Source organism: Apaloderma vittatum, unplaced genomic scaffold (genome assembly GCF_000703405.1).
Source record: "Apaloderma vittatum isolate BGI_N311 unplaced genomic scaffold, ASM70340v1 scaffold32490, whole genome shotgun sequence".
Taxonomy (NCBI): Eukaryota; Metazoa; Chordata; class Aves; order Trogoniformes; family Trogonidae; genus Apaloderma; species Apaloderma vittatum.
This window is the reverse complement of record NW_009695619.1, coordinates 6,657-32,222: the sequence shown is the minus strand read 5'-3', so window position 1 is coordinate 32,222 and position 25,566 is coordinate 6,657. Positions and strand designations below refer to the sequence as shown.

The 25,566-nt window shown below is 43.2% G+C and overlaps 1 protein-coding gene across 1 annotated transcript in view; it reads left to right on the top strand.

The window, feature by feature from the left end:
* Window positions 1–25,566, top strand: part of LOC104275853 (zinc finger MYM-type protein 4-like) — a 25,807-nt gene extending 241 nt beyond the window's left edge. The window contains 28 exon segments of the mRNA XM_009871918.1: window positions 1–306; window positions 1,861–1,928; window positions 2,522–2,692; window positions 5,374–5,452; window positions 5,895–6,147; window positions 7,996–8,170; window positions 8,287–8,499; window positions 9,471–9,621; window positions 10,432–10,547; window positions 10,678–10,814; window positions 10,816–10,942; window positions 11,432–11,582; window positions 11,863–12,035; window positions 12,404–12,554; window positions 13,853–13,993; window positions 14,288–14,325; window positions 14,990–15,134; window positions 15,431–15,549; window positions 15,870–16,041; window positions 17,079–17,132; window positions 17,238–17,417; window positions 17,930–18,024; window positions 18,592–18,763; window positions 19,768–19,919; window positions 21,249–21,360; window positions 22,670–22,918; window positions 23,599–23,728; window positions 25,082–25,566. The exon segment at window positions 1–306 is cut by the window's left edge and continues 241 nt beyond it. Of these exon segments, the coding sequence (XP_009870220.1) occupies window positions 1–306; window positions 1,861–1,928; window positions 2,522–2,692; window positions 5,374–5,452; window positions 5,895–6,147; window positions 7,996–8,170; window positions 8,287–8,499; window positions 9,471–9,621; window positions 10,432–10,547; window positions 10,678–10,814; window positions 10,816–10,942; window positions 11,432–11,582; window positions 11,863–12,035; window positions 12,404–12,554; window positions 13,853–13,993; window positions 14,288–14,325; window positions 14,990–15,134; window positions 15,431–15,549; window positions 15,870–16,041; window positions 17,079–17,132; window positions 17,238–17,417; window positions 17,930–18,024; window positions 18,592–18,763; window positions 19,768–19,919; window positions 21,249–21,360; window positions 22,670–22,918; window positions 23,599–23,728; window positions 25,082–25,289 (4,238 nt within the window). The 3' untranslated portion in view covers window positions 25,290–25,566.

Genomic DNA, 25,566 nt, shown 5'->3' with positions numbered 1-25,566 from the left:
CTTCAGCGATTCATGATGAAGACCATCTGGAAGAGGGCAAGAGAGTCACAGAACATGAATTGGACAGTGAAAAAGAAATTCAAATTCAGAATGCAGTCCAAAAGGATCTCACATCACCATTTGAGCAGGGTCCTGTACTTAAATCCCTTCGGAAAGATTTTAGCATAACAAGAGATAATGGCAAAGAGACTTTTTCAGCAAAGGACAAGAATAGAGAAGGACATTTTCAAGAACGTGAAAAACGGTTGGAAAAAATCCCTAAAGATATGGATTCTAGATTGAAAAGCAGTTTTCTTGACAAAGCAGGTAACTGTTGACATCGTAGACCTGGCTACCCAGCAGCGAGGAAGGAAGAACTAGACAGAAATTAGCAGTAGAGCTAGTTATTATAAACGTCATCATGTTGAGGAGAATGTGCAGAGCTGCATGTGGGGAAGCATTTTATAAAGAACCCAGAAGCACAGCGAACTGGGTATTAGGACTAGGATTGGTAGAAGGACCTGGCAGCGTTCGGGGAGGTCTCGTTCTTTGCAGCTTGTTTCCAAGCCTCGACATATCCTTTGTTGTTGTGGTTTACCAACCCACGCTGGGGGACAATTCAAGCTGCCTTTTGGTTTTTTCTTGCTGCTTTTTTTATAGACCTTGGAACTCCACAGAAGGAAAACTGCTGAGGTTTAGCTGAAGTCGGTGGCCAGCATTCAGTAATGCACACCTGTTTAAAGCAGTAGGCATTTGCTAGTAGCATCACAGAAAGGTGTCCTGGGATTGTCTTAGTGTCTGCAGGAAGTGAGCCAGAGAATAACCCGAGGTCTGCTTTCCCTGGGAGGCTGCTCTCCTTCTTCCTCAGATGCTTGTGTCTTGGGCTGTGTCCAGCCAACACAGAACCAGAGATGCCTGTAATCCATTTCTCATTCAAGAGAGCCTGACAGTCGCCAGTCCTGCTGCCCACGAACTTGGGTTTGGCTTCCCAAGCTCTGAAAGTTACAGTAGGACAGTGAATGAAGGAGTTCAGAATAACCGGGCTGGAACATGGGATTTAATTTTATTCAGAAGACTGGATGGAGAGAGGGTAGACCAACAAGTGAGAGCCTCCTGGCTACTTGTTCAGATTCACAGCTTACAGTTCTGATATTTAAACTTCTTATGTTTAGTAACAGCATCTTAAAATCAGTGCTTCTAGGTTGCACAAATGATAAAGAAGCAATACAGATGGTTTTTAAAATGAAGAAGAGTTAAAGATGTCTCTTAGCTTTTACCTCCAGGTAGAAATCAAGTGAAGGCTGTTTCTGCACAAAAGGCAGATTTCAGAAAATTGTAAACAGCCACAGTTACAGGTTGTGGCTGAAAGCTGGGCAGCCTCGGAGTAGTCAGTAAGGCAGACAGCAGCAGTAGATGCTCATAGGCAGCATCCAGTATCCAGGCAAATGCAGAGTTTTTAAAGATGCGTGCTGAAAAAGCACAAGCTGCTGTTTCCTGAGGAGAGGGGCAAAAGCAAAAGACAGGAACAGCAAAGAAAAAGATCAAAGTTGTTGCTCTGAAAATATTTTCTGATTTAGCTGTTGAAACATGGGAAAGCTCAGAACCCACTGGGGTGTAGAAAATTCTGAATGAACAATTTGCCTCAGAATTTTACAACCATTTTGCTGGAATGGGAGAATAATGACCCGATAGAATAATAAAAAATGTCAGTTGTCTTTTAAGTTCCCATCGTGTTTGCAGGGAGGAGAAAGGGAGTGGTTTAATACTTCTGAGGTGCTGTCGGACTGTGGGGTTGGGGATCAGCATGAAACTCTAGATAGTTTTAAAGGAAATGCATTGGAATCTGTATTCATTTATATTTAATGTATATGTTTTCCTCAGTTCATAATCAAGTAGAAGAAACATTACGGACGCAGTTAGCGCCACAAACTCCAGAAACTAACTTCAGGGTAAGCTATAGATCTTTCAAACACTTTTGTGAGTGCAGCAATATACTGGAATAATTCGAAGATACGCATTTTTTATTTGAGTGTAAATTTGAGTGTCAAGAAATCTGATCTTCTGACTCTTAGCCATCTTTGCTGCTTAAACAGTGCCTGTAATTTCTTAAGATTTTGCTGACCCTCTCTTGGGATTGAGGATTCTTTCGCTAGCCACTTCCACGGTCAGCATGGTCTGACTGACCGGCGAGCCGAACCTAGACTTGGATGCATCCACTTGACCTGCTGCCTTTTTTCCAGCTGAGACAGGGAACAGCCAATTCGACAGGAGCCGCTGCCCCAGCAGCCGAATGCCCCTCCCGAGAAGCGACTTAGCGAGCTGGGTGGCTTCTGCTTTGTCCAGAGGAGTGGAGAGGATTGGGGGTGGGATGACGGAGGGTGCTGCAGGGAGGCAGAGGCAGCGGGTGCTGCCCAGCATTTCTCCCACCTTCCAGTGGCAGGACCCATTTCTCTTGGTCTGCAGCAGAAACTCCCCCTGGCAGCAGCCCAACTCCGAATGGCAGATGCAGGAGGGTGAATTCTTTTTCATATTATTGTTTCAGGAGTCTAGCTACCTATTTTCTAGTAAGGAATCTATTGGACAAGAGCTGGGGAATTCCTTTGCACCAAGTATTAGAATTAAGGAGGAGCCTTTGGATGACGAATATGATAAAGCTATGGCCCCACAGCAGGGACTATTAGACAAAATTAAAGATGAACCTGATAATTCCGAGGTAAGTTTCCCATTGCATTTCTCATTTTGGTCTGACAGCTGACCGCATAAGCTGGACGTAAATTCAGCATTTATTTCGTTTTTGAGCGAAATTTAACTTGAAGAACGTAGTTTAGTAGAAGGTTTTTTCCCCTCTTTTACTACCATGAAACCCAAACCCCCGATTTTTTGATGTCGTGTTACTGTGTCACTGAAAATGTTTTGGTTTTCAGTTAGAGACAGAGCAAAGTGCTGTAAAACTTTGATTATTAAATCTATGGCAATGTAGACACTTTATCTCCCCTCAGTGTCACTAGGAAATAAAATGTAAATCACGTTTTCCTGAGTACTTGGTGAGCAGTCACAGCTGGAGACGTGAAGTTACAACAGTGCTGTTCCCTCTGCCACCCTCCTCAAGGTTACCTGTGCGAGCACAGCGGTTCGTTGGTTGTTCTTGTTTTGAATTAAGACTTAGAGGTCTTACCTTAGCGAAATATTTAAATACGTACATGTCCGTGAAGTCAATTTAAGCATGTCTTTACGTGACTTTCTCGTTTGAGACTGAAGGTTTTCTGTGATGATACAGGTTAAAGTTCAATAATTGCAAACTGGAGAAAGTCTGACCTATGGATTGTGCTGGAGCAAGGATTGCTGAGCTCTCTGAGCTCTCTTTGCCGCTGGCTTGCCGTGTGGCACCAGGGAAATGATCTGAGTTGCAATTCCTGAGTCCTCTCTGCTAATACTTGGGTTACAAGCCGAAGCTTACGTGCAGTTAAAGGTGTGCAGAGCTTCCCGAGCGGATTCATCCCGCTCGCATCAACACGGGGGTGCTGGTGGTCTTGGTCTCTCTGGCATCGTTCCGTGTGCTTCTGCTGCACCTCCTCTTGCCTCTGCGACTGTCTTCCCGACATTTTTTCTTCTTTTCTCATGACACTTTTTGGCTTAATAAAATAAGAGAAGTAAACTAAGAAGTATAAAATAAAGAAGTGAACTAATATTTGGAACTGTTCAGCTTTCAGTGCCCTTCTGACTGGTTCAGGGGCTGTGAGGTTGTTTGGGTTTGGTTTTCCTGAAGCGTATATGATGTCAAACCACGGGTAGATTAGTTAAATCTGTCTGTTCTTTTGTCCTCCCAAGATGGCATCTGCTGTGTGGATTTTTGTGGAAAGCAATACAAGATGTCTGTGGTTATCAGAGATACTAAGTAAAAGTGAAGACTTGAAGAATTTAAATGTCAAATATCGTGTTCTTCAAAATACTAATTTCCGGAGTAAAATCCTGTAATTATCAACTCTGCCTGACACTGGAAAAGTATGAGAACTGATGAAGTTTCATTTTGTTTTGCTTTAGATTGGAATTAATGTGGGAGGGTTGTTTTGGGGTTGGTTTTTTTCATGCATCCTGAAAGATTAGAGCATTTCTTGCTGTAACCGATAGTTGGAGCTGCAAGTTCTTGGCTTTTGACACTGTTAAAATGCTTGGTCATGCACAGTTGATGTCAGGATTTGCCTCCATTTCTCTTAGTAGTCTTGGCTGAGGAAAGAACTGCAATTAAAATGCTTAAGAAAATGTATTTCTGCAAATAACTAGTTTTTAAATCGTAATGTTAGAAAAAACATGGTGCTTTAAAACCCATCGTCACATCCTGCCCGTACACAGCTTAAAAGCTTCTCTTGCTTGGGATTTGAATGTTTCAGTCTGAAGGTTCACCTAATGAATGAATACCATTGCCTGTTCTGCTGGGAAACCTGCTGAGATATAGTTTGGTTGTCTTAGTATAGAAAAAAAAATTGTTTAAGCATGTGTTTTGTGGATGTTATGTGTGATTTTGGGAGATGGCTTAAGCTGAGGGAGCAGTTCACGGCCTCTGTAGTAGTGGTTGTGCCTTGGCTTACCTGGCAGCCAGCCAGCAGCTGTGAGTTTAGCTCAGTCAGAACATGACATCACGCCCTCCCTGCTCTCAGATGACTGTAAGTAGGTTAAATCTTATCATCTCTGTAGTTCCAAGAGATTATGCTTTTCAGCCTATTAAGATTTACATGCAGAGTGTTGCAAGCTGCTTTATGGTTCCGATTTCTGGGGAGAGCGCGGGCAGGCAGCACGGTGTCCAGGCACGAAGAGCTGCCGTGGAGCACGCAAGTCATTCACAGCCTGTCGGCTGGTCCCCCAGCAGCTGCCTGCCGGGATTTTCTTGTCCTCTCCAAAGCGTGAGGTTATTCCCCTCTCGCTGCAGCCGGGCTGAGTGAGGCTCTGGCAAAGCTTCCCCTTCGGCCTCTCCAAGGCGCTTGGCTCCCCCCAGAAGGCTTCTCAGCAGCTCGGCCCCAGTCTCTGTTTCATTGTCATGTCCTGTGACAGAGAAGGGGCAGAGTGTTTGCAGAAGGAATGCTGGTGTGAGAGGAAAGCGGAGCCTTCCCGTGAGCTTTGTGAGGCCGAATTCCGAGGTGCCTTGGGGTACAGCTGGAAGGGGAACGCCCCAGGCAGCCGTGCTGTCCCGTTTCTGCCCCGCACGCTCGGTCGGAGTTTGCTGTGAACCCCCGAGCAGGTTCTGTGCGCGGCACTCTCAGAGCAGCATCCGTAAAGCCAGCCTTTGGAGCAGGCTTAGTCTTCCTCGAGATTCAGTAGAGCGTTATAAGAAATGGAAAATCATGCAACCTGTTATTACATGTGTGTATTTGTTCTCCTTTTCCTTCTCCTTTGTTTTAGGAGTACGGCCAACAGCCAAAAACTCAGGAAGGGGAGCTGAAAATCAGTGCTGTATTTTCAGTCAGTGGCAGTCCTCTTGGTAAGAAATAGGCCAAGACTAACTTTGTTTAAATGTGTGAAATATATCGCTTTTGCACATAGTATTGCAGTTTATTCTATGTTTCGTTTGCTATGTTTGACCCCAGTAGGAAGACAAAAATAGTTTGTTTTAGAGACAATGAAATTCAGAGTTTGAAAATTGGTTGTATTTTTGAGGCAAAGGGAAATTGAATGTGAAAGAGATGTTAAAAATGCATTCTCCCTCTTAAGAGTAGTCAAAACAATGTACCATGCAGAAAACCAGCACAGGGCGTGTATTTATGGCGAGTTCAGCTGCTGTTTAATCCCCCCTTAGACCCTGACAACCCGAATGAAGTCCTAAGCTTTGTGCTCGCCCCCTGCACAGAAGTGAATTATGTGTAACACGTCTCTAACGGTTACTCTATGTTTTCTCTGTGTTTGTATTTTTGGGTTTTTTTTAGCTCCACAGCTGTCATCAGGTTTCCAGCCTGCTGTGGCATCCTCTGGCATGAGTAAAATGCTCCCTTCAGTTCCAGCCACAGCTGTTCGGGTTTCCTGTTCTGGCTGTAAGAAAATCCTGCAGAAGGGGCAAACGGCGTACCAGAGGAAAGGCTCGACCCAGCTCTTCTGCTCCACACTGTGCCTCACTGGATACACTGTTCCAGCTTCTCGCCCACCAGCTTCTACCAAGAAAACCTGCTCCAGCTGCTCAAAGTAGGCCGGTGTATTTATTTGTTGTAGTCAGAATTGGTATTCAGGCAGATAATGAACGACGTCGGTTCTCTTGCTGCGCCACACGCCGTGTCTGTAGCTCCTGCTTCTGTTACACTTCCCTTCCAAACACCGTGGCCGATCCTGTGACTTGTTAGTTGGTCTCTCTGCTTTCGGTTCCGTTTCATTAATTGGGATCTGCGTGCGCATGGATGTAGCAGCCCCTGTTGGGACGTGTGCATCTTGTCTGCTTTTGATTAAACCGAGCCAAATATGAAAAACTCTGTTTCAAAAGGTGAACTACGCTTCCCTGCTGTTCTAAAATGTCGTTGTGCTCTCAAAACCAGCAGCAGAAGTACATTTTAAAAAATATTTTATGTATTATTTCTTCTAGATGGAAAAGAAATTTACCAGATCACTAAAGTTAAATAAAACATGGATTAAAATGAAATAAACCATGGCTAAATCAATATGGTTGAGGCAGGATATTTCCTCCAATTCTAAAATAAAAGAAAAAACTTTTCAAGCTGGCTCCATTCTGTGAGCTTAGATTTCTGTCGGTCTTAGCTCTTCAAAATATGTCACTGCTGCTTTCATAAGGTGTAGAGAAATTAAATGTATGAAGAATTGAGGTTTTCTAGATAGCTGAGGTTTCAGCACCCAACTCAGTTACTTGCTGCCTGGGCCCAGAGCGGAAAGGCAAGGTTTGCTTTTGAAGACTACCTGGAAATAGAATTTTCTAACAGTTTTCCTGTTGGAAACACAGGCCTGAATCTCCAACTCTAAAACCCATTTTAATTATTAAAAATTCAGTGTTCACTTGTGTTCTTATGTCCAAATTAGCAAAAGGAGACCTTTTGTGGCTGGTGCTTTAAGATCTCGTGTTCTAGACCATTAACTTGAGGCAAATAAGTAACTTTGCAGATCGATTGTGTTACGGTCTGCTTTTAGAGGAGGATTATTCATATGTATTGTTTTTAGTTATGAAAGTTACTTTGCAGAAGGAATGCTGCTTTGTTCATCATTTCTTCAGGAACAGATTTGTTACTTTTGGTTTTACAAGGTCTCATGTGAACTTTCACTGGAGACTTCAATTAATTATTCTTTTCGCTCGTTATCTCAGCGCGAAAAGACCTTGTGATAAAGTTTAGCAGTCTCGGCTGCAATTTGTATTTATTCTGTTGAAAAATGGTTTACCTCTGGCAAGACAAGGGAGAAAATTACATAAATATTTCCTCCTAGTTTTTTGGCTTAAGAGCTTTGAAGCTTTTCTTTGAACGAGTGCTTCAAAAGAGAGGAGAGATAAGGAGAAAGTTCAGTTTGTTAAATCCAGCGACAAATAGACAAAACTGTAGATGGGAGATAAGAGGTGGGAAGTTGCAATACTGGTCAGAGCGTTTGGGACTGAATTACGTGATGATTAGAAATTGTGGACTTTTGGTGTTTTTTCTGGATTTTTTCCCCTGCCCCGTTAGGATTGGTATTCTCATTGTTAAAGGGCATTATTCCACATACCGTGCTTTCTAATTTATTTTTTTTAAAGACTACACAAACCAGTTCTCTTTTCCCAGTTCCTTTCGAAAAGATTTAGGGATACAGCTTGTTGTAATTGTAGACCACTCCTAAGTGCAGGAACAAAGTGTTTCACAATACCTACTGAGGAACTGCACTTTCTAACTATTTTCCTAACAGGAAAAGAAAAATGAAGTCAGGCACTTAGATCAGCAAAAAGAAAAGATTTGAATTAAATGAATCTAGAAAACGTTCAGTCTGCAGAAAAGACAGCGAGTCGACACGAAGCCAACATTAATTCTTCATCGCTTTGTTTGTGTGTTTTTCTTTTTTCCATAGAGACATTCTAAATCCAAAGGACGTAATCACTGCCCAGTTTGACAATACCAACTCCAGTAAGGATTTCTGCAGCCAGTCTTGTCTTTCTACGTATGAACTGAAAAGGAAACCTGTTGTTACTATTCACACCAACAGCATCTCCACCAAGTGCAGCATGTGCCAGAAGAACGCAGTGGTAACCGCAGGCTTCTTTTTCCTTTGAATTTCCTGTAGATCAGGACAACGCGCTGTCTCAGAGGGGAGCGTCCCTCTCCTTTCTATCCCTGTTGTATCTTCTTTCTTTTCTTCCAGATTAGGCACGAGGTCAATTACCAGAACGTTGTGCACAAGCTCTGCAGCGATGCCTGCTTCTCCAAGTTCCGCTCGGCCAACAACTTGACCATGAACTGCTGTGAGAACTGCGGGGGGTACTGCTACAGCGGCTCTGGCCAGTGCCACGTGCTCCAGATAGAGGGACAGTCCAAAAAGTTCTGCAGTTCAACGTGTGTGACGGCCTACAAGCAGGTGTGCTTTGACAGAATAGCAAAAATATGCCTTTGATTAGATTTCTGGGCATTTTGAGAAACACTCAATCCATTAGCTGATTATTTCGGTGTCTCTCCTGGCCTAAGATAACTCCTTTTGCCATTTAGTGTTCAATCTTAGCCCAAACACGTTGTTCTCTTGCCCTCACCACTGACCTGGCTACCAGCGTGTTCCGTGGGAGAGGAGACACAGTGGGACCGCTCCACTGCAGTCCACCGGGACTTTTTCCAGCCTTTGAGATGCTCCCTGTTCCAGTATTCTCTATGAAATTGTAGCATTTGAATTAAGTGGAGAGGAAAAGTAATGATTAGTTGATAATTTTAATTTAAAAACTTTCAGTATTTTAATTTTTATTAGAATGGGGCCTCTTAGAGAGCTAAGCAGTGGAGAGAAACTTAATTCGTTATAATAGCTCAGTTATTTTTGGCTGGCTTGTTTTAATGCAATTACTTCTGGAAAAATTGCCCTCAGATAAGATGCCGTAACTTCATTTTGTGACTTGACTCCGTTGCCCCGTTATTCAGGACAGTTAGGCCAAGAAGGGCCTAATGAATTTTAAAAAAAGAATAAATCTAGTTAAAGTATTTCATCCAGAAAATTACCTACAACATTAGTTGTCCTCTGAATCAAATCTGGATATTAAATTGAATAAGCTGGAAAGGAGAGGGATTTCCTGCTGTTTTTTCACCTCACATCCAACCCCCATATGTGTTAGTCTTCCTGGAAATACAGTGCACTCGCGCTTACAAGGTTAGGTCTAACCTGGTTTTTATTGGTTTTTAAACAGCATTCAACTCAGTTGTCACAGAGATTCTGACTGGCAGTCACACATTTTTGGGGTTTTTTTTTTAATTTATTCTTTTTATACACATTCTCTATGTTGACTGTTAATTTCCAGGTTAATGAACTAGTACGTTTCAAATGAGTGACGGGTTTCTGTGTTTCCACAGAAGTCAGCTAAAATCACACCTTGCACACTGTGTAAATCTTTGAGGTCTTCAGCCGAGATGATCGAGAGCACAAATACCTTGGGAAAAACGGAACTCTTTTGCTCTGTTAACTGCTTGTCAGCCTACAGAGTGAAAATGGTTACTTCTTCAGGCAAGTTCATCCTTTACTTCTTTAGAAGCATCATTTCACGTAGCTTGTATTCAGACTTCATTTGTTTTGAAGGTTAAGGCTGGTGGGGTTTTTGCTGGGAGGGTGTGAAGTGACTTTTTTTTTCTAAAGGGATGGGAACCTGGGGACTTTCTACCATAGGAAAACCCAATAGTGACATTTACTTCTTTAGAAGCATCATTTCACGTAGCTTGTATTCAGACTTCATTTGTTTTGAAGGTTAAGGCTGTTGGGGTTTTGCTGGGAGGGTGTGAAGTGGCTTTTTTTTTCTAAAGGGATGGGAACCTGGAGACTTTCTACCATAGGAAAACCCCATAGTGACAGTACAGCCATTGCAGCTCTGTTTTTAGAGACCTTAAACGTGATGATAAACCTCCATCGATTTTCTGCTCTCGCAAGTGCAGCCGGTGGATTTCCCAGCTGGACAAATCCACTTCTGTGGACGTATTCCCTGCCACCACCGTGACCACTCTGCCCCTTGTTCTCGCTTATGTACCTCTGCCTAATCTTGTGTTGAGCTGGGTAAACGTATTCTCAGCTCTTTTTCTTGTGAAATAGAAAAATGCTTACTGACATCCTAGGGATGCTGGGAGATTAATTAAAGGATCTGGCAAGCAACAGGCACCGCAGCTGCAGTGTCTGCTTCTGAATGTGCAGAAACTTCATCTTGGGCTTCTCTGTGTATCTTGGCTTGTTGTTCCGATGCCCTGGTTTTGTATGCACAGTGCAAAATTATCTGCAATACAACCCAACGTCGCATAAACCCCTTTTTCTTCTCCGTTTCACTCTCAGGTGTTCAAGTTCAGTGCAACAGCTGTAAAACTTCCTCAAACCCTCAGTATCACTTGGCTATGTCAGATGGGAGCATACGCAATTTTTGCAGCTACAATTGTGTAGTAGCTTTCCAGGTGGGACATCTAAGATTTCTTCTTGGCCGAATTAACAGAATATTAAATTGATGGCATAAATATCTGGGACGTCGGGTCAAATATGCAATTCTATGAAATGAAGTCGGTTCCTCACTTTGCTTCCCTGCAGAATTTGTTCAACAAGCCTGCAGCAACAAACTCCTCGGTGGTTCCTCTGTCGCAAGGTCAAGTCATCGTGAGCATTCCCTCGGGGGCGACGGTGTCGGCGGGGGGCACCGCCTCGGCTGCGTCCCACAGCTTGTCCGCCTGCCGCTGGTCTGCAGAGGCTCGCTGCCCAGTCCCAGCAAGTCACTTTTGCCCGCCCTGTTGTAAAACTCAGGTGTCAGCACTGTAAAAGATTGTTTGCAACCAAACCAGAACTGCTTGACTACAAGGTAATGGAGATCAGGGCTTTTCAAGCTCGTGTTTCTCAACAGAAACTCAAGAAATTGTAGCTTGTGTGCAGTGGTCTGTCCGTACTGCTCTGTTGCTTACTAGGACCTGCTGCAGAGGAATTTGGGACTGATTTTAGTATCCTCTAACCATTATCAAAATGAATACTGGCATTAGCTCTTTGATCTTAAAACCAGAGGAAAAAAAACCTCCCAAAACACCTAAACCCTCTAATTGCCTGGCTAGGTAAGCACGTATCAGATTCTTGGTCGCAGAGGTGATCCTTTTAGTTCCAGGACAAAGCACATCGGTGAGGGCTTTCTGCAGAAAATTGTGCTGCGTTATAAAGCTAAACGGGGAGATTTATTTGCTAGTGCTGTCTGTTGTTGATATTTGAGGTCATAAGTACACTCCTGAGGTTTTATTAACAATTAAAAGGTGTTGCCTAGAATGTAAAACATGGAAGCCAAAACGTTCTGGCTGTGTTGCAGGGGAAAATGTTCCAGTTCTGTGGGAAGATCTGCTGCGATGAGTATAAGAAGCGGAGCAGTGTAATGGCAATGTGTGAATACTGCAAAATTGAGAAGATTATCAAGGAGACGGTGCGATTCTCAGGCATAGATAAACCCTTCTGTAGTGAAGGTAAGAAGGGGCAAGACTGCATCTCAGACAAACCAGGTTGAAAGTGTTTTCCTTAAAATTATTGGTGATACAAAGGAAAACCGAATCTTTCTAGATTAGAAAATTGGGGGTTAGGTTTAGAAACAGGGAACTTTGTTTACACTTTACATTTTAATGGTTTGTTTTAACAAATCATTACAGACATAGCTAAACACAAGAACTAGAAATGCCAAGCAAATGTCATTTTGATGTTGAAGGATTTTTTGTGTGTATTTTTTTTTTCTATTTTCTCTTCTTTTAGGTTGTAAACTGCTCTACAAACATGACTTGGCTAAGCGCTGGGGAAGCCACTGTAAAATGTGCAGCTACTGTTTACAGGCTTCTCCCAAACTGGTCCAGCATCACTTTGGGGGGAAGATGGAGGAATTTTGCTCAGAGGAGTGCATGTCTAAATTCACAGTTTTATATTACCAGGTACGCATTATTCTCACGCAGCGTCCTCCAGAGTGTGAAGTTGTTAGCACGAGAACTTTGGTATGTTAGGAGCTGACTGAGCTGCCTGCACCGGGCTTCTGTGTCTGGGCAAGATACTGAGTATCTGTGAGAGATGAGTAAATCCTTCTTAACTGTTGAGTACCAGTTTTCTATATAGAGAAAACCTGATACGGGTTGTGACAAGACCGACACTGAATGTTCTGCTGCTTTGTGCTCTACTGCAAAAAAGAGGCACCCTTACAGATTTCTGTACGTTTCTGTACGTTTGCTGAGCAGGGTGAAAGAGGTTTTTATACCTGTTGCCCTTTACAAGTGTGTTTAGTTTCTCCCTCGCTCTGTTTTCCTAGATGGCAAAGTGCGACGGTTGTAAGAGACAAGGGAAACTCAGCGAGTCCATGAAGTGGCAAGGGGAGATCAAGCATTTTTGCAATCTACTTTGTATTCTGTTCTTCTGTAATCAGCAAAGCGTTTCTGACCCTCCACCCCCTAACAGCACAGGTACAACAGACTGGGAACACTGTTGTCTTTCAGTGTGCGTGGTAATGATGTGAACATGTGTCTGGAAACTAGATTCAGTGAACTTTATTAATGTCATTTACTGGGAGGCTTGCCCATTGCCATTGAATGGGCTCCGGTTTAGGTGTATCTTTGCTTCAGACAGATTCAGACTTCTGCAGGTACGAAATGAGATTGCTTCATATGCCAAACTCAGATTGTGATTTTAAAGAAGATGAGACAGAAGCACTTGCTTTTCAATCACTTTTATGAAATAAAGTCCCCTTTTGTTGGGGTGAAATGTACTGATACCTGTTAAATACCCAGCCTGTCTCCCGTACTCGATAACATGCAGCCAGACAGGGCAGAATGTTCATGTTCATTTAACAAGGTACAGTTAATTTATGTAAATACAGACTTCCATAGATGCACTTAAAGTAGAAAGTTCCGTATAGTCTGTAGGCGTATGAAGAAGTTACCTTTTCTGTGTCATTAAGTGTCGATTCTTGAAGTATCAGTGTCAAGATCTGTGTGCCCTGGAGCTCTTTCCTTTCTCGTTATTTTAGCAGATGGAATGGGAAGGAGGGTGGGAGTGAAGCCCACAGGAATAGGAACTGTGAGTTTCTGTAGGGAATGAAATGCAGAGGGAAGAAAGGAAGAAAGGCCCACAAAGACAGAAAGAGGAAGCGAAACAAAGGGCAGAAATAGCACTGATCCTAAAGAGGGGCATAATCTCCCACTGAGTGATGGTGACTGCGACAGTGAGGTACCCAGCAGCGATAAAGAATATTAACGGCAAGTTTATAGTTTGTGCCAGCCCCTGCTCAGCTCTTCAGCTTTGTGCACATCTGCTGCTTCCGTTGGTGGGAGCTGTTTTCCCTGATGAAGAGCAATATAGAAGTGACTTCATACTTCCAGGCCATACCTAAAGCCCGCGGCATCCCTCGTGTGTCGCTCCGTTTGGCCGTTTGTAAGGACAGCGGAACGCCCGGCGGGCCTGCTTCTCCCAAAGCCTGCCTGCGCCTTCGGCCTTTGCTAAACTGGTCTCCAGGCACCTCTCTGAACTGGGGGGTGCCAGGAAGGTGGAGTGCCTCAGAACGTTTTTGATGAAATGTAGGAATTCCTGGCAGTGTGATAACGACTGGTGCTCTCACAGGGAGAGTTTGACACCTGCGTTCCCTTCTCCTGCGGCAGCCTTTGTCATTTGGACACGAATCGGGAGGGTGGGTGTTGTTTCAGAAATGCTGCTTTAGAAATTACCTCCTTGCTTATTTTAGTTTTCTTCTGTTCGCTCTGTCCAGCAAACCTTTCCATGGCCCCAGCGTCCTCGACAGGCCCCCCTTCTCTGCGAAAGGACTCGACCCCTGTCATAGCAAACGTGGTGTCCCTTGCAAGCACCCCCGCTGCCCAGCCGACAGTGAACTCCAACAACGTTTTACAGGGTAAGAATGCTGAATTTGAAGCCTGTATTTTTAAATCTCTATTCCTGAACATTTGTATTTGTTCAGGATCTTTTCCACTGAGGACAACAACTGCTTCTTCATTACACTTCACATCCGTGCATATGGTCACAGTTTTGTCCTTCCTTTACCTGGGTATAAATGATGACTTCGATTTATGTACATACACCGGGGAATGAAGTTTGCTGGGAATTCTTTTCCGTGACCTTAGCAGAGCGTGGGTTATGGTCCCTGATGATAAGTACACAGGCTATTGTATGTTTTTTTCCTTCACAGGTGCAGTCCCTACTGTGACAGCAAAAATAATAGGAGACGTAAGTTTTATGAGAGACTCTTTTTCTCACTTTAGCCCAGATTGTGTCAATAACAAGTAAAGTATCCAAGAACTTTGCACCGTCATTTTGTAACTACTTTTCCTGGTTGTGGTTGGGATTTAAAATTCACCCAACTTGCAGATGCTTTTTTAAAAAACGAATAGTGGCCACTGATTGATTAGATGTTTCAAGACAAAGTTTGTCAGGTCATAGCTCTTGAGCTGGCTGTAATTCTCAAGTAATTCATGTATGGCTTCTGTACTCAAGGCTACCTTTTTGGCCCTGGTTTCACATCAGTTTACTAAGTTTTTTGTGTATTTGTGTCTGCCAGACTTCAAGTCATCAAAAGTATTTTAACATAATTCCTCTTTATAGCTTTGCCATCAGGAAGATTGCAAGATCAAAAGTTTATGGAGGTTATTTGACTAAAGAAAACAAACATTCACGCAGATTTGTCCTGTAAACATTAAAAGAAAAAGCCTGTTGTTTGATTAAAATAAATTGAAGACCAGAAAGCACCAAATACTGCAAGCTGGTTTTGCAGTAGTTTTTATCAGCAAGGAGAGTTTTAAATTGTTCAGCCTCCCGTAGTAGAGAACAAATACTAATCGTGTGATATCCTTCAAACCAGTACTGACTGCTCTCACCTGTATTTTTCAAACAGGCTAGCACTCAGACAGATGCCCTAAAGCTGCCACCGTCACAGCCACCGAGGCTTCTAAAAAACAAAGCGTTATTGTGCAAGCCAATCACACAGACTAAGGCCACCTCATGCAAACCTCACACGCAAAACAAAGAGTGCCAGACAGGTGTGTATCTCATCTCCTACCCCCTTTATAAAAATATTAATACTTTTTTCCACTCTCTTCCCTTCCAACACTCCTATATCTAGTCACAGCGCTGTTTATTTCCAAACTGTAGTATTGATCCTCATTACAGCAGTGCTGGAGTGCAAAAGAGTGCAAAATGCCTGTGAACCGAGACGTGGTACTGTGAGCTCTGAGTTACGAGCAGATGTCCAAGCAGTCATCCTGGACACTCCAGAGTGTACTGGCTAGTCGTATGGTTAACCAGTTTTTGGGTTGTTCTGTTTTTGATCTAACAGAAGAAGAAGAAATTCAACCCCGGATCGTTGTGGTACCTGTTCCTGTCCCAGTGTTTGTGCCTGTGCCCCTTCACCTCTACACTCAGTACACACCAGTCCCACTTGGGATGCCAGTACCAGTAAGTTACGCGGCAGTTCACGCTCTTGTTTCTGAACGGGACACGGGTCAGTGTCATTGGGCCTCAGGACTAGTCATGCAAGTGGTATTTGGAGGCCTTGAAGCCATTTCTTTCGTTACCACATCATGTTTGGTTAAGCATCATCGCACAAAACTACCGGTTTGTGAGGTTATTGCAGAAGTGAAACAAGTTGTCAAGTCTGGAGTTACTGTGAAATTAAATTTACTAGTCCTAAAATTAAATGAGAAGAATTGCCTTCTTGTGTTTGCTGTTTCCTTTCACCCCTAAATGTGCTCTAATATTTTTCATGTGTGCCACAGGTACCAGTTCCCATGCTCTTCCCAACCACCCTGGATAACGCTGATAAGATTATTGAAACTATTCAGGATATCAAGGAAAAGATTCCCACAAATCCGTTTGAAGCTGATCTCATACAAATGGCAGAAATGATTGCAGAAGATGAGGAGAAAGAAAAAACAAACTCTCATGGTGGTATGTGGTGGTTTTTAAAAGGAAACTAAATGCAGTGAGGTGGAGAGGTTTTCATCAGGGAAAATAGAGAAAGAGATGTAGGGCGTGTTCTGGCTGCCTCCCGAGTACGCGTGCCAAGTGAAACAGTCCTGTTGTCTTGCCAACATTTATTTTCCACGGTGAAAATGTTCGTGCAGGTAAAGTGCCATCCTAGACAGGACTGTAATGCTTATGTCATGTTGTAGCAACTTAGATTACTTACTGATTTAAAATGGGCAGCCTTCTGGGGATTCAGCTGAACTGTGTATTTGGGACTAATTTTGCCTCTGTGTGCGATATTCTAGTCTTTGTTTGAAAACGTATCTTCTTGTAATTTACTCTCCCTCCATAGTTCCTGTCTAAGGTGCTGGTTGTAGTTTGCACCTTTCCGAAGCTTTTGTGATTTTGCAGAGGTTTGTCAGTCCCCATTCAGTGGGTCTGTGCTTAGCGTGGAACCCGGGTTACATGCTGAGGTGGTTTGAATGTCTTTGCATTCCCTTTCCCTGATTCTAGGGGCTGATTTGAATTTTGTGGACAGCAACAGATCACTAGAGGTAGTAATCTCCAGATCAGTGCATCATGCATTAGCAGAAAGAGGCAAAATCAAGAAGACAGAGCAGCTGCTTTACAAGAATGTTCTCCTGTCAGGTTTTTTATGGTGGATTCTTGGAGGGTGACAAGGATTAGAGCGTGTTGGATAGTGATCGTCCCGTGTGACAAAAGTGGAGCAAGCTGAAAAGAAATGAACAAAATATCTTGCTTGTCTACAAATGGCTCAAATAACAAGCATGGTGGGATGGAAATGTTTGGAAAAGCAAGCATGGGTTAGTTCTGCATTTCAGTTTCCCCTATAACAGCATGACCAGGGCAGAAAGCTCTGAGGAGAGCACTAGTGGAGGAGATGCATCGTGTGTGTTAGTATTATGGCCTAATATATAGTCTTCTGGTGTTCAAAGTATTTTGTATTAGTTCTGTACTGTAAGTGATTTGTAGATACCAATTTCCTTCTTTTTCTAAAGGCTCTCAAACATCTGAGCATGAGCTCTTCCTGGACCCCAAGATATTTGAGAAAGGTTAGTTAGAATTTTTTTCGCAAAAGAGTTTTATTCCTGTCGGATCTTTTCTTGCAAACTCCCCTCTTTGTGTGCACTCGATGTATCTCATCACTCTCGTTACAGACCAAGGCAGCACTTACAGTGGAGATCTGGAATCGGAAGCAGTGTCCACTCCCCACAGCTGGGAGGAGGAGTTAAATCACTACGCCTTACGATCAAACGCCCTGCCGGAGCCAGACCCGGAACTGAAGCAGTTCTCCAAAAGTGATGTGGAACAGGACCTGGAGGCAGATTTTCCATCAGGTTGGTATAACGCGAAGAAAAACGCATTGTTGTGTGAAAGTACGCGCAATTTTCCGAGTAAGCGTTGTACCAGCAGCCTGCTTATGAAGGGTACGTGGCTTTCTGTAGTAAACCTGAGTATTTAAAGCTTCCCTAAAATTACTGTTCTTAAAATATTACTGCTATCTCTAAAGACAGCGTTCTGCAGAACCCCAGACGGGAGTAGCAGGTACCCCTGCTGGCCTCCTTCGAATGCATCGCTCCTGTGTCCCTAGCGGTCATCCCTGAGCGATGCAGAAGAACAGAAGTTCCCCTGGATAAGCACAGCCACTGGTTGGCGGGGGGAAGCTTTTTTCCTCTTCCGAGAGTTTACTTTCTTTATACAGAGGTACATAGATTGCCTCATTATTCAAAGGTAAAGCATTATTTGAATACACAGGTGTGATTGCCAGCTGTGAGGTATCTAGGTGACACTTCTGCCTGGGATGTTAAATCGTGTAATTAAACTCTTCATGGTGTTGGTTTGACTCCAGACTCATTTGACCCTCTCAGTAAAGGACTGGGTTTACACTCACGTTCGCGAGCGAGACGGAGACACAGAGATGGCTTCCCTCAGCCAAAAAGACGGGTAAGAAAGTACTTCTGGAACACAAGTTCCTTGTGTTTGAAGTAGTACCGTGATGTGAGTGTTTCTTCTCTGAAGAAAAACAATACTGCTCCGGGGTGAAAATGCTAATTCGATTTAACTATGCTGCATGTTATTTCCTGTTCTGCTGTGTGAGATAAGATTTCCTTTCCTCACCCTCTGCAAGTAGGTCGGGTAAATGCTCTTTTTAGTGCAGAACATTTTAAAATACGTAGCATTTAAAAAAGCTCCAAACGATATGTCTTTTAAGTAGTGTAATAAAGTACAGGACAGAATAAATCTTCTATTCTGTCGCTAGAGAGGCATATTTTTCTGTGCACATTCATCACAATGAGAATTACTTTATTTTATTGCAGCTTTTCTGTAAAATGCAGCTAGTGTTTGTCCACGTATCAGAAATACGTGTATATCCACTCAGATTCTGTCACGAGAGTGGGATTTTGTTACCGTGTCAGCATAATGGCCTTTCTATGTGATGTCAAGTTAAGCATCCATAGAGGAAGAGCTTATGAAGTGTTGATTTGTTTTGATTTGTTTGTGTGCCTGTAGGGACGGAAGAAGTCTGTAGTTTCTGTAGAGCCCCGGAATCTGATGCAGGGCTCTTACCCGGGATGTTCTGTTTCGGGGATGACCCTAAAATACATGTACGGGGTAAACGCCTGGAAAAACTGGGTCCAATGGAAAAATGCACAGGAGGAACAAGGGGACCTGAAGTTTTCAGGTAATTTTTTTCTCTCTCAGTGGCAACAGAAGTACTTAGCTGAAACAGCGTTCAGATTGAATTTTGGGTTAGATATTAGTGAGTTTTTTGAAATATCCATGAGTGAAGAAAAGATTTTCTGGAGTGTGATTTTACGTCTTTTCATCCATTTAAAAAGCAGAGCTTTACATTCTTAGTTGGTCTCCTACCTGTTAAAACAGGCTCTAAAGTATCAGACATGAGAAATTGTAGTGTTTTAGCCTCCACTCTGCATTCATTTGCAGGTAGCAATTCGTCATTTGTAGGAGAGGTGCTTTATGCAGCTGCAGGGCCTTTACTGACTGTTGTCAGCCCATAATTCTAAGTTGAAGACACCAGCTTGGCCCCATCTTTTGCATCTGTAGCTACCCCAGTCACAGAGTATTTGCTTGTCAGCATAACTGCTGTAAAAAAATGTTGTGCTGCAACATTAAAATCATAACACCTTGTTTCTAAGCTTCACAGCTGGAAAGAAACCTCCCAAAAGTCTACCCATTCTGTGCCACACCCTGCCTGAAAATTTAAAAAGCGTGAATTGTGCTTCCCCAGAGTGACAGATAACAATAACAATGTCAATGTCACTTTTGTTTGGTTTTGTAACTATGGATTATTTTGCTGTTTGGTTGGGTTTTTACAAAAGCACAGCAATCCTTGGGTTTGGCAGTGCCCAACTCCCCATTTTTCTGATGTCAAATCTGTTTTACATACTTGCACTGAGAGTTTTGTGGGCAAATTTTCCGAGTCAGCAGGGAATTTAAGTTACCATTACATGAGAACAGCTGGGATTTGTAATCACACGAGTAAGCACACGAGTTACTGTGTTTTCTTCTTGTGGCTGAGGAAGCAAATATTACAGCCAGTTCAGGAAACTGGCCACTCCCTTCCCAGCCCAGGACGGTTCCTGCTTAGTCACAAATAAGAAGTAAAGTATGAAGATTTAATCTGCTGAATTAAGTTAATTTTTCTAATAATTTTCTTGGCCACAGTTCGTCCTGTGAAGCTCAAGGAGGACATTCTCTCATGCACTTTCGCTGAGCTGAGTTTTGGCTTGTGCCAGTTTATTCAAGAGGTGCGGAGACCAAATGGAGAAAAATATGATCCTGACAGCATCTTATACTTGTGCCTTGGAATTCAGCAGGTAACTCGGGGAATGAGGCTAGTGCTGAGAACAGCCAAAACTTGCTCTCGTTATTCGTGCTTTGTATCTGTAATCTCATGTAGCCGCTTGGTTTTTGTAGAGGAGGGAAGACAGTAACTGGTTTTGTGCTTTATTCTTAGTCTGCCTTAGTCCCATACGTGAGTAATTCGTCTGGACCTTTGTATGATCAGAGTGAACAGGCTTCTTCCATACTTGGGAGCAATGTGGCGTGCAGGGCCAGGTGTTTTTACCTAGATACAAATCCTTCTACCTAGGTAGCAAAAGATTTAGTAGCTTTTTGATCCTTTTTCATTCGCTCCTCAGAAACATTTGCGTTATGATCTAAAACAGTTGCACGGTGCTCTTCTAATGTGCCAGTTTACATGGAAGGGGTTACCCAGCAAAGCCTGAGCTCCTTCAGTCTGTCCTGTCAGACAGATACCTGTCGTGTTGACAATTTTCACAGAAAAAACACAGTGGGAATAGTTGCATTGTAATTAATGGATGCTGAGAGTAATCTAGTAAGTCCTTGCTACCTGCTTCGCTCCCTGCCTTGAACCTATTGCGGTACAAACCTGGTATAGTATTAACTTCTGTTTAAAACTCAATATTCAGTGTGTTTCTGCCAGGGGCATTTTTTAGAATAGCCTGCTTGTTCCTTTCTTTAAACACTCATTTGGAGATAAGAAATCAAAAGGTACTTCTAATGTGAAACCTGTCATTTGAGAAGCTATGGAATTTTCTTTTTTTTTTTTCCTGGCTAAGCTTGAAGAAACCATAGAAAGAGTTAAAATTTAACGTGCCATTGGTGAGATCTAGGAGTGTAAGCAATTTTTATGTGTTCCAGTTTTGACTTATTTATTGATACACACTCCTGACTTGTAGAAAACTTTTCTTGGCTGCTGCTTGACAAGAGTTTAAGGGACTTTTACTTTGATGCTGTAAGTCGAGCAGCCTAGCATTGGCCTGTAGCTATTGTGAAGGTTTTTTTCAACACAGAAATACCAATAACTCTTCTGGGGTTTGTAGGCAGATTTTTTTCAAGAATATCTAACACTTAGAGGATGATGATTTTTCAGAAAACTTGGAATATTAGCAATTAGAGCTTGGAATATTAGCAATAATTCTTGCCTAGATCTCTCATTTCATACTGAGAAGGTCCCAGTCCCTGCAGAAAATTTGATCCGATGTCTTATTGAAGATTTCAGCCAGGTGTTTCAGTCCATAAGACACTGGGACATAAGAAAGGAAAAGAATCTGATGTCCTGTATCTTCTCTGCAATGTTATATAATCACAAACTGTATGTCTTCCTTTTTTTTCTCTTGTAGTACCTGTTTGAGAATGGTAGAATAGATAACATTTTTACCGAGCCCTATTCCAGGTTTATGATTGAACTTACAAAACTTTTGAAAATCTGGGAACCTACAATTCTTCCAAATGGTAGGACAATTATTTTGTTTTGTGTAGCTGCATGACTAAGCCGTGTTATGAATTAGTATTTTCTCCGTGCCATGAAGAAGAATGTGATCTGAGGTGTTGGCATTAGTCCCCTCTTTCTCCTGTGGTAGAGCGGCGTCGTGGATGTTGTGTCTGTCTCTACCAGTTAGAGATGACACTTAAATATGTGTTTGCCTCTGATCAGCCCTTTGAAAGAAAGGCTTCCTATTCCAGTAGTCATCGTGCTGCTGCTTCTCCTCCCTCAAGTTTTAGCTATTTTTTTCCTGAATGCAGGTAGCCAGAGTTGTGTATAGTGATTGAGATGAGTTACTAGGAATCCTGTGTGCCAGTGCACTGGTATTTCCCTATTGGTACCGGAAATTCTCCTTCTGATAAACCTGAGGGTCACATGAGGAAATGATTGGAATCTTGACTCCTCAATCCCGAGTTCTTCCCACGTCAGTTACTTCCAAATTAAGAGTTCCCAAATTCTGCAGGTGTTTTTAATTGATCTTCAGGTATGACCATGCAGTTTATAAAGCCGGGCACCAGCCGTGTTAGGATGCGACATCTTTTGCAGAGTATCAGCGAAACTTGAGTGATGTTGGCAACTCTCTGTGTGTAGCCATGCCCAGCTTTTCAAGTAGAAAATGAACCTTTTATTTAACACAGAAACAATCCAATTACCTATAGACTGCTGCGTCCGGTGGTGTTTTTTCACAACAAATCTCTCACAAGCCCCTGTTTCTGCTTTTCCTAACTGACTTGCGGTAATCACAGTGGGCTATTTGTGTACGTTTCAAACTCATGCTCCACATCTTAGCAAGGAAATGTTTTTGCAGTTGGCTGACTGTGCTTTAGCACAGTGAAATCAGCACTTACTGGGGCGCTGCTGGCGTCTGCAATATTTCTCTATATCCTTCTCTCCATTCTTCAGGTGCTGGAAGATCCTGCTGTTCACAGCTTGGTTCTCCGTGCTCTCTTACATTTGTGCATGCAGCGTTCTCAGTTTTATTGGATTTACAATTGCTTACGATAGGTCTGAATTTGACCTGCTGGGCAGTTCATTAATATAGAAGGTTCTCTGAAAGAGGACTCGTGTGTGTCTCTGGCAAAATCTGCCGACTTAATTTGACTTGTTTCTGCCTTCGCGCCCTGCCCACGTGTGATGTTCTCATTGCTTTGGGAAAACTCTGAAGATCTGCTAGATTAGACACGGCCTGTAAAAGCTGTTCAGTTGTACCTGAACATGGGGACAGCCCTAGAATTGTGTAAATAACTCTCTTCTTTTCTCTTTGCCCGTTGCTTGCAGGTTATATGTTCTCACGCATTGAAGAGGAGCACTTGTGGGAGTGTAAGCAACTGGGTGCATATTCCCCTATTGTTCTGTTGAACACGCTTCTGTTCTTCAACACCAAATACTTCCAACTAAAGAATGTCAGTGAGCACCTGAAGCTATCCTTTGCCCATGTTATGAGGCGCACCCGAACTCTGAAGTATAATACTAAGATGACATATTTACGTTTTTTCCCACCCTTTCAAAAACAAGAGGTAGAATCAGGTGAGTGAGTGCTTTGTGATCATCGGAGCGTTGGCAATCCTATTGGTCGTGTCTGCTCCTTTTCTTTTTGAAGGAGGACCGGGGAGAAGTGTTATGCAGGAGGCAGAGTGATGAATATGCTCTTGTCCTGTACATTTTCAAAATTTTTTCACTCTAGTAAGGCCTAAAGAGAAATTCTGCGAGAGCCAGGGCATCCAGTATAAACTTGCAAAAAAGGCATCATGTTAGGATTCTGTGATTTGCCTGCAAATTTGTTTAGCAGTCTTTTGTAAGACGCTAGGCTTGCATAAACTTTTATTAACTACTGCATGAGTTCAAGCCCTTTTCTGAAGTCCTTTTTTCAGGACTGCATATTCTTGAGGCCCAGAGCCTTTGTACCCTTGGAATTCCCAGTTTATCCTAGGTCTGTGCAGTGAGCAAACAAGGCAACCCCACAGCAGTTGAGATGAAGCTGGGGACTTGTACGTGAGCAGGGACTGTCCTCCTGACCTCAGAGGCAAAGAAGGACACGTTTTTGTTCACGTTATTTTTTTATATTTGGAAAAGGGAAGTCTTTGCCCCTGTTAGCTTCTTCAGCTAATGGCTCCCGCGTGTTGTATGTGGCAGTTCAGGCAGTGTGTTCCTGTGGGACTGGGGCTGGTTTTCACTGACCTTCTGCGATGACATTTTTGTGTATCCAGATAAATTATCTGTAGGCAAAAGGAAACGCGGTGAAGATGAGGAGATTCCAACGGCAGTGGAAATGGCTGAAAACGCGGATAATCCCCTGCGGTGTCCAGTCCGACTTTATGAGTTTTACTTATCAAAATGGTAAGTGACAGAACTTGAGTTCTGATCCGTGTGGAGACCAGAACAGGCGGTTTTTGTGCCTGGGCTCTGAGCTCTTCTCCAGTTCCTGGTCCCTCAGCGTGAGTGGAACCATCCTGCTAGGACTTCTAGCACCAGCACTGCTGTTAGACTCAGCAACACCTGGTGTTCGTTACTGGTGTTGGGTCAAGAGAACATCCGCAGGGTGGAAATGTGAGCAGGAGGCGTTACTGCAGCGACCACGGCATCCTCACCTCCCCGAGTGTCCGTACAGGAGCCTTCTTTTGGGAGGGTTGTAACTAACGCCCTGACATCATGTAGGAAAAGGGAGAATTAGGTAAAGCTGCTGATAGCTTTTGCCTGCCAAGTGTGAGATTGGCTTGTATTTGGGAGTTAGAAATGAGACTATGTAGCAAGGACATAGACATAAATCATTTTGTCTCTCCTGTTTATACAGAGACTTCAGTTGTATCACTGAGCAGGTGGAATATGATGTTCTTTTCTTTTCAAAGAAAACACAAGTGCAAAATGAAACAGCATCTCGTTAGTGTCAGCTAAAACTCAAATAAATCACCCTCACAAATGCACCTACTGAGCTTACAGCAAACAGTCCCGTTACTTAGGCAAAGGCAGGCCTAGCAGCTGTGCTGACTCTTTGTCTCCCTCTTCTTACCTTCCTTGTCTTCACTTGCATGTCATTAGAAGCTTTTAGCTGTCCTTGGGCTGGGAAAACATTTTTGTGCTTCTCATTATAAATCATAGCTGAGCCCCTGCAGTGGTGCAAGAAGCAGTAAAAACCCACTTTGCTGTTGTAATGTGAATATTCCGAAGTCAGGTGGGAGGGATTGTTGCTCTCAAGAGCTTTGTGTCTTCCCACCAGAGCCTGAAAGCTGCCTCAGAGTTGACTTTTCTGCAGGCAAGCTCGGATTTAGTTTTGCTAGCTCTTGAACATGCCCTGTGCCAGAGCGCAGAGCAATTCTGGAATAGTGCGAGCAGTTTCATCCAGAGGCTGAATGCCAGCTGCGTTCTGGCAACAGAGCAAGGTGCTAGTGCCAGGAATTGTCCGGTACTGCGACTGGTGAACCACATCTGTAAGGAAGTTGCTCTAATTTCCTTTGTTTCTTTATAAGCAAGTAATGGGAAGTGGCCTGCAAACAACTTCCCTGTTCCCTACCCGGAAAGGGTGAAACCAAGTCCCTAACAGAAAGATTGGAATTACGCTGTTCAACTTAGAGAGCTGCCAGCTCCATGTAACTTGGATTTTCTTTGCTGTTTCTCCTTCCCTTCCCATGGTTACGAGCAGGGCTGCCCATGCTGCTGTCCCGTAACGTGCTCTTCCTTTCTTTACGTTGCCAGTTCTGAAAGCGTGAAGCACAGAAGCGACGTGTTTTACCTGCAGCCCGAGCGCTCCTGCGTGCCCAATAGCCCCCTGTGGTATTCCACGTTGCCAATAGACCCGGGAACCTTGGACATCATGTTAACACGGATTCTTATGGTGAGGGAGGTGCACGAAGAACTTGCCAAAGTCAAATCAGAGGACTCTGATATTGAGTTGTCAGACTAACTGGAGTGGGGTATTTTCCTCTGAATACAGCTCAGAAGCACCAGACTGTGAATATGTCTAGCCTTTGGAAAATGTGTATCAAAAAACCAAGCCAAGCTAATGTCACCCGCAGGCGTATTCTGAACCCCAGCGGATGTACAAACTGGGACCGGAAGGCAGCAAGCTGTGTAAGCTGCAAAAAAATCAACATCCTGTGGCACCAATAAATCCTCTGAACAAATCCAAGATGAACTAACCTATTTGAGTGGTGCATAAATCCTTTACCTGTTTAGGATTT